Genomic DNA, 8,412 nt, shown 5'->3' with positions numbered 1-8,412 from the left:
ATGGCCAACCCACCCTAACCTGCACATCTTTGGGAGAAACCCCACGCAGACACGGGGGAGAATGTGCAAACTCCACACAGTCGCCCGAGGGTGGGATCGAACCCGGGTCCCTGGCGCCGTGGTGCAGCAGCGCTAACCACTGAGGCTCCCCCAGTAGATTATGTTAAACTCCAGTCGGGTATTGAATAGGGCAGCAGTGTCAAAAGGCTGACTGTCCCACTCTTGTCCATCATCTGTCTGTTTATGCTCTTGGTGAAAGACGAAGCTAATTTGCACGGTTGGGGGATGACAGGTCAGACAGGCAAAGTGCCCGAAACATCGATTTTCCTGCTGCTCGGACGCTGCCTGACCTGCTGTGCTTTTCCAGCACCACTCTAATCTTTCAGAATCTAATCTCCAGCATCTGCAGTATCAATTCTGCCTTTACTGTGGAGAAGGACATGGGAGATATAGACTGTAGGGAAATAGATGGTGACACCTTGAAAAATGTCCATATTACAGAGGAGGAGGTGCTGGATGTCTTGAAATGCATAAAAGTGGATAAATCCCCAGGACCTGATCAGGTGTACCCTAGAACTCTTGAGGTAAGCTAGAGAAGTGATTGCTGAGTCCCTTGTGAGGATATTGTATCATAACTGGTGAGGTGCCGGAAGACTGGAGGTTGGCTACCGTGGAGAACTGTTTAAGAAGGGGGTAAGGAAAAGCCAGGTAACCACAGATCAGTGAAGTCTGACCTCGGTGGTGGGCAAGTTGTTGGAGGGAATCCTGAGGATGTACATGTATTTGGGAAGGCAAGGACTGATTAGGGATAGTCAGCAAGGCTTTGTGCGTGGGAAATCATGTCTCACTAACTTGATTGAGTTTGTTGACAAAGTAACAGAGAGGATTGATGAGGGCAGACCGGTAGATGTGATGTATATGGACTTCAGTAAGGTGTTTAACAAGGTTCCCCATGGGAGACTGGATAGCAAGGTTAGATCTCACGGAATACAGGGAGAACTAACCATCTTGGATAAAGGACTGACTCGAAGGTAGAAGACAGAGGGTGGTGGTGGAGGGTTGTTTTTCAGACTGGAGGCCTGTGACCAGTGCAGTGCCACAAGGATCGCTGCTGGGTCCACTACTTTTCATTATTTATACACTCCACCCTTCAGGCTCTCTGCTTCTATTCCTGATGAAGGGCTTTTGCCCAAAACGTCGATTTTCCTGCTCCTCGGATGCTGCCTGACCTGCTGTGCTTTTCCAGCACCAGTCTAATCTAGAACCCACTCACTGAAGATGTTACCTAGTACGGTGACGAAATGTCTGAAAACGAACCATCCAGCTCAGTGAGCAAACATACATCCAACACTTTCCAAATATTGCTTGCAATTCTGGTCTCCTTCCTAGCGGAAGGATGTTGTGAAACTTGAAAGGGTTCAGAAAAGATTTACAAGGATGTTGCCAGCGTTGGAGGATTTGAGCTACAGGGAGAGGCTGAACAGGCTGGGGCTGTTTTCCCTGGAGTGTCGGAGGCTGAGGGGTGACCTTATAGAGGTTTATAAAATCATGAGGGGCAAAACTAGAGGGCATAGGTTTAGGGTGAGAGGGGCAAGATATAAAAGGGACTTAAGGGCAACTTTTTTACGCAGTGGGTTTTATGTGTATGGAATGAGCTGCCAGAGGATGTGGTGGAGGCTGGTACAATTACAACATTTAAGAGGCATCTGGATGGGTATATGAATAGGAAGGGTTTGGAGTGATATGAGCCGCGTGCTGGCAAATGAGACGAGATTAGGTTAGGCTATCTGGTCAGCGTGGACGAGTTGGACCAAAGGATCTGTTTCCGTGCTGCACATCTCGATGACTCTATTTAGGTCTAAGATGAGGAGACAGAGGGAGAGAATTTCCTCTGGTGAATTCAGAACATATTAATGATAGAATGCATGGGGGAAACATGGTTAAAACAATGAATAGCAAACCACCGCTCACCAAAGCACTGCTTGTTTTTCCTTCTGTATAATTTTATTCCTGGATAAATCACATTTGCCATTCTTAGCCTGAAACAATGGGGTGTTACACTTCCTGCAGTTGGAGAGCTGCATTAGCACGACAAGAGAGAGACGACTGCTTGTGATCTTTCCTCAAATGCGATAAAGGCACAACCAAAGTCAGAGAGGAAAAAAACCGCACTTAAATGAGGAAGGTGGAGTTCTCTGTAAATGATTCCCTGATCAGCGCTGACCGAGGTCGACAATTCCTCGATTCACCCCCACGTCCGTGCACAACAAAGTATGTAAGTCTTTCAGCTAACGCAGCGGCCCCAGGGATACAGTTGTCGAAAACCTGCAGGAGTGGGTGGCCAGGCCTTGTCAGGTTCTCCCTCAGGGACGGGTCACAGCTTCCTGTAGGCGCCGACGGTGGTGTCAAAGAGCTTAGCGTTGTAGAACTGACCCTGCTTGTCCAGGAGGTAGTAGAAGCGGTGACCCTGGATCCTGAGGGGGACCACAGAGGGCACCTGGCTGCGGTGGGCCATGCATGACACCCGGCGTAGGGGCACCGTGAAGGAGCGGGTGCCTCCGAAAGGCAAGTAGCTGGCGATGGTGACCTGCTGACCGCCTCGATGGAGCACCACGCGGGAGACTGAGCGGCAGGCAAACACGTAGCCAGCGACCAGGATCAGGGAGCCTGGAGGGACAGAGCAGACCGGGAGATAGTTAGCACGTCTCCAACTGGTGGGAAGGCATCTGCCTGGCAATTGTACATCAGCCATTCCTGTTCCCAACAGGGCTAGTAATCCCGAGGTCCCAGCTCACGTTCTTGGGGGTGACGGGGGCGGTATTTGTAGGTTAGGGTGGATTGGCCGTGGGAAATTGTCCCATAGTGCCCAGGGATGTGCAGGTTAGGGAGTATTGGCGTGGGAAATTGTCCCATAGTGCCCAGGGATGTGCAGGTTAGGGTGGGTTGGCCATGGGAAATTGTCCCAAAGTGCCCAGGGATGTGCAGGTTAGGTGTTTTAGTCAGGGGTAAATATAGGGTAGGGGAATGGGTCTGGGTGGGTTACTCTTCAGAGGGTCTGTGTGGACTTGTTGGGATTCTATTCTATTGTGAACACGGGCCTCTCCCCGACATGGAGCGGAATCTGAAGTCGCCATTACATCCGGCATCGGTTCAGAGAGTAGTCAGTGAAAGTGACCTGGAAGCAAATTGTTGATTGTTCTTTAAAATCCATCTGGGTCACTATCGTCCTGTAGGGAAAGCCCTTATCCGGCCTACACGTGACTCCAGACCCACAGCCATGTGAAAACCAGCAAAGGGAGCAGGAGTGGGCCTTCAAATCCTTTCCCCCCCCCCTCCCCACCCCGTTCAGTGAATCACAACCGATGTGGATGGGATCTTATCTCCTTCTTCTCCCTGCCTCTCCTGGGGGGGGGGGAGTTTAATGCAGCCTGAATGGGAGTGGCCAGCTCTCCCAGATCAGGATTTCTGGGTTTTGGTGTTCTCAGGAATTAGCCTCTGAAGAGCTGGAAGCTTAGGGCTTATGCCCGAAACGTCGATTCTCCTGCTCCTTGGATGCTGCCTGACCTGCTGCGCTTTTCCAGCAACACATTTTCAGCTTAATGTCTCCTGTCTACAACCCTCTCGGAATCTTCTCTTCATCCTCCTGAATTGAATGTGAGAGAATCTGTGTCTAAATTGTCCTTTGCCAAGGGGTCTGTAAACGGGATGTTACTATATTAAAACAGTTCAGTTGTAATAGTTGCTGCATCTATTATTCAGTTAGGTTTCCGATAGAGTCAGAGAGCCATCCCAGGAACAAGTGACGACTCTTCACTGCGCTCCCTCTCTCCCACAATCAGGTCTGCCCTGAGTTCCGGAGACCCCAAACTGTCACACAGTACTCCAAGTGAAGTCTAACCAAGCTCCGAACCAAGTAAAAGGAACTAGGAGAGAGTGGGGACTGCAGCTGCTGGAGATTCGAGTCGAGAGTGTGGCGCTGGAAAAGCACAGCCGGTCAGGCAGCATCCGAGGAGCAGGAGAATCGATGATGGGCTTATGCCCAAAATGTTGACTCTCCAGCTCCTCGGATGCTGCCTGACCTGCTGTGCTTTTCCAGCGCCACGCTCTCAACTACTATCCAATTGAAGCAAGGAATCAGTGTTCCTGATCTCAAATCCTCCTGCATTAAAGACTGCACTTACAAGTTAGCCGTCTGTGGCAGTGAGCATGAATCTACGATAGTTTGCTGTTTTCCTGGTTCAAGGACATCCAGGATTAAGGATGTTTCAAAATAGTTATGGAAAAGGAATCACCTTCCACAAGAGTTAAAGTTTTCAATTGAAGTAAGGCAAATTTTAATGGTATGAGACAGAACATTCGAAAGGTGATTGGAGTCGACTGTTCCCCGGTAAAGGGTGGTCTGATAAGTGAGAGGCCTTCAAAACTGTGATAGCGAGAGTTCAGAGACAGTATGTTCCTGTAAGGGAGAAAGGTAAGACTGGTAGGATTAGGAAACAATGGACGGATAAAGGTATTGAGGTTCTAGTCAAGAGTAAAGAAGAATCTCACATTAAATACAACTGGGTTCAAATGAATCTCTTGAACAGTATAAAGAGTTTAGTGGCATTCTTAAGAGGGAGATCAGGAGGGTTAAGAGGGGGGATGTGAGAGCCCTTGGCAGATAAGGTTAAGGATAATCCAAAGACGTGCTACATTAAGCACAGGAGAGCAACAAGAGAGAGTGTAGGACCTCTTAAGGATCAACAAGGTCATTTATGTGTTGAACCTCATGAGATGTGAGATACTAAATTAATATTTCGCACCAGCATTTGCTATGGAGACAGAAATGGAGGCTAGAGAACGCAGGGAAATAAACACTGATGTTCACATTACAGAGCAGAAGTGCTGGAGATCTTAGACTTTGTAATGGTGGATAAGTCTCCGGGACCAGATCTAGGGTATCCCAGGGCATTGTGGGAAGTTAGGGAGGAAATATTTGTACCGTCTGTAACTATGGGTGAGGTGCCAGATGAGTAGAGGTTGGATACAGTGTGGAAACAGACCCTTGGCCCGGCAAGTCCACAATGACCCTCCGAACAGTAACCCACCCAGACCCATTCCCATACACTATTACTCTACATTTACCCCTGTCTAATGCACCTAACCAACACATCCCTGAACACCATGGGGCAATTTATCATGGTCATCCACCCTGGCCAGCACATCTTTGGACTGTGGGAGGAAACCGGAGCACCCGGAGGAAACCCACGCAGACACGGGGAGAATGTGCAAGGTCCACCCAGACAGCTGCCAGAGGGTGGAATTGAACCTGGGTCCTTGGCGCTGTGAGGTAGCAGTGCTAACCACTGAGCCACCAGTGCTGCCCTGGCATAATGCTATGCCTTTATTTCAGAAAGGCTATAAGGAAAAACCTGGGACCAACATACCTGTGAGTCTGACTTCAGTGGTAGGTAGGTAGGTAGGTTGTTGAAGGGGATACTGAAAAATAGGTTTGCTATGCATTTGGAGAGACAAGGAATGGTTAGGGATAGTTTTGTGTGAGGGAAATCATGTCTCACAAACTTGATTGAGTTTTTTGAAGAAGTAACCAAGAAGTTAGATGAGGGCAGAGCAAGAGACATCGTTTATTTAGACTTTAATAAAGCCTTTAATTCGGTTCCACATGATAAACTAACGAGTAACGTTAGCTCACATGGGATTCACTTCCCAATTTGACACAAAATTGGCTTATTGACAGGAGGCAGAGGTTGGTGGTGGAGGATTGTTTATCGGACTGGAGGCCTGTCACCATAGCGATCGGTGCTGGGGCCACTGTTTGTCATTTACATAAATGATTTAAATGAGAATCTAAAAGGGCACGGTCAGAAAGTGTGACATCAAAATTGGTGGGAGAGTGGACTGAGAGAAAGGTTATCTAAGATTGCAATGAGATTTTGATCAGTTGGGTTAATGGGCTGAGGAGTGGCAGATGGAGTTTAATTTGGATAAACGCGAAGTTTTACATTTTTGGTAAAACAAACAGGGACAGGATTGATACAATTAACAGTCAGGCCCTGGGTGGTGGTGTAGAACAGAGGCACCTAGGGGGTGCAGGTACATAATCCTTTGAAGTTTGCGTCACAGGGGGACGGGGGTTAATGAGGCGTTTAGCACACTGCCTTCATTGCTCAGACTTTTGAGTACAGGGAGTTGGGGATGTCATGTTGGGGTTGTACAGGACATTGGTGTGGCCTCGTCTGGAATACCGTGTCCAGTTCCGGTCTCCCTGTTACAGGAAGGATATTATTAAACTGGAAAGGGGTCAGGAGAGATTTACCAGGATGTTGCCAGGTAGCAAAGACCAGATCAAATGTAGAAGTTTATCTGCACCCATGCTACAATAGATGAAAGCTGTACCTTCTAAGCAATCAAGGAACAAACATTTTTTTAAAAAAAAGGAAATTTTAAAAATATAAAAGTAAGTATTCACACTAATTGTCAAAGGTTATATATAATCCAATACAATATTACCTGAAAATGATTTCAAAACCGTTTCATCTATGTAAAATGACTGTGTACTGAATATTTTTTAAAAAGGGGCAATTATAGTATGGATAAGATAAATAGACAAAGTCTTTTCCCTGGGGTGGGGGAGTCCAGAACTAGAGGGGCATAGGTTTAGGGTGAGAGGCGAAAGATATAAAAGAGACCTAAGGGGCAGCGTTTTCACACAGAGGGTGGTACGTGTATGGAATGAGCTGCCAGAGGATGTGGTGGAGGCTGGTACAATTGCAACGTTTAGGAGGCATTTGGATGGGTATATGAATAGGAAGGGTTTGGAGGGATATGGGCCGGGTGCTGGCAGGTGGGACTGGATTGGGTTAGGATATCTGGTTGGCATGGACGGGTTGGAACGAAGGGTCTGTTTCTGTGCTGTATATCTCTATGATTCTATGGAAGGTTTGAGTTATAGGGAGGGTCTTGATCAGCTGGGAGTTTTTCACTGGTGTGGAGGAGGTTACATGGAAAGGAATGGTAGGTGTCTGTTCCCTCGGGTGGGGGATTTCAAGACGAGAGGACACACTTTTAAGGTGATTTAACAAAGACATGAGGGGCAAATCTTTTACACAGAGGGTGGTTTGTGTGTGGAATGAACTTCCTGAGGGAGTGATGGATGTGGGTACAGTTAACTCATCTAGACTGGAAACGTTAGCTTGCTCTCTCTCTGTGGATGCTGCCTGACCCACTGTGATCTCCAGCAGTGGTTGTTCTCAGTGTAGATACCAGCACCTACGGTAACTTGCTCCTGCGTTTAAAAGACCTTTGGATAAGTACGTGAACGAGAAATGTTTGGAGGGATATGGGCCACGTGCAGGCAGTGGGACTAGTTCAGGGTTTGGGATTATGGTCAGCACGGACTGAGGGTTATGTTTCCGTGCTGTACGGCTCTACGACTCTATTTGGAGAGAGTGAGGACTGCAGATGCTGGACAGTCAGAGTTGGTGAAGTGTGGTGCTGGACACAGTGCAGCAGGTCAGGCAGCATCCGAGGGGCAGGAGGGTCGATGTTTCAGGCGCAAACCCTTCATCGGGACGTTGCTGGCAAGGACACCCAGCTCCCTCTCCACAGCTACATTCTCCAATCTCTTACTATTTCGGAAATACCGCGCACATCCTGCCAAAACAGATAACCTCACGGTTTTCCATACTATATCCCACACACCATGTTCGCGCCCATTCCAATGTCACACCTGCTCACGAAGCCTGTCATAGACAGTGTGGAGACAGGCCCTTGGGCTCGACAAGTCCACACCGATCCTCCGAAGAGTAACCCATTCCCCTACCCTACTAATCTACATTTACCCCTGACTAATGTACCTAATCCCTGAATGGTACGTCCTTATATTCCCTCTGCGCCTGGCAAGGTAGAGGACAGGTTTGGCGTGACACACCCTTGAACTCTGACCCTTTGGGGGTTGCTTGGCACAATCCCATCCTCCGGAGTTGTGTCACACACATCCCAGGAAACCAGTCAGAAGGTAACCCTTACCGACAGTCAGGCAGGAAGCTGTGAAGCCAAGTCTCCAGGCGTCCGAGCCCAGGTTCAAGGCTCGCCCCCCGATGGTGGGCAGGCCGCTCGCTCGCTCCCCCTCAAGCACCGTCTCCCGGTGGCCCGTGTCTTTGAGGGAGGTGAAGGCAAAGTGGGCCAGGTAGCCCCAGAACAGGAACTGAGCCAGGCAGAAGACACCCAGCAGGCGGAAGAAGCGCCCTCTCTCGTGACAGAACAGCAGCACGTCCTGGGCCGGGGGTCCGCACGTCGGCCTGGTGCCCACCATCGCCCAGGTGGGCAACCGTCGCCCAACGAGGGGCCAAGCAGCGGCGATACCCCACCAGGGGGCCTGGCACCCCATCACCATCCCCCACGCCCCTCCAG

At 49.1% G+C, this 8,412-nt stretch overlaps 1 protein-coding gene across 1 annotated transcript; it reads right to left on the bottom strand.

Annotated features, from left to right (window-relative positions):
- Positions 1 to 1,982: 1,982 nt before the first annotated feature.
- Positions 1,983 to 8,406, bottom strand: tmem223 (transmembrane protein 223). The gene is made up of 2 exons (XM_043685054.1): positions 8,029 to 8,406; positions 1,983 to 2,667 (listed from the first exon to the last, which is right to left on the bottom strand). The coding sequence occupies exons 1-2, from the start codon at positions 8,393 to 8,395 to the stop codon at positions 2,375 to 2,377; spliced, it is 660 nt and encodes a 219-aa protein (XP_043540989.1). The 5' UTR covers positions 8,396 to 8,406; the 3' UTR covers positions 1,983 to 2,374.
- Positions 8,407 to 8,412: the final 6 nt, after the last annotated feature.

The sequence above is a fragment of the Chiloscyllium plagiosum genome, unplaced genomic scaffold (assembly GCF_004010195.1).
Source record: "Chiloscyllium plagiosum isolate BGI_BamShark_2017 unplaced genomic scaffold, ASM401019v2 scaf_35426, whole genome shotgun sequence".
Taxonomy (NCBI): Eukaryota; Metazoa; Chordata; class Chondrichthyes; order Orectolobiformes; family Hemiscylliidae; genus Chiloscyllium; species Chiloscyllium plagiosum.
Note: the sequence above shows the minus strand (reverse complement) of the source record. Positions and strands in the feature narration are given on the sequence as shown.

Coding starts and splice junctions, on each gene's coding strand:
- tmem223 (XM_043685054.1), bottom strand. CDS start 8,395: ATGGTGATGGGGTGCCAGGCCCCCTGGTGGGGTATCGCCGCTGCTTGG. Junction 2,668..8,028: donor AGCTTCCTGCCTGACTGTCG/GTAAGGGTTACC, acceptor CTGTCCCTCCAG/GCTCCCTGATCCTGGTCGCT.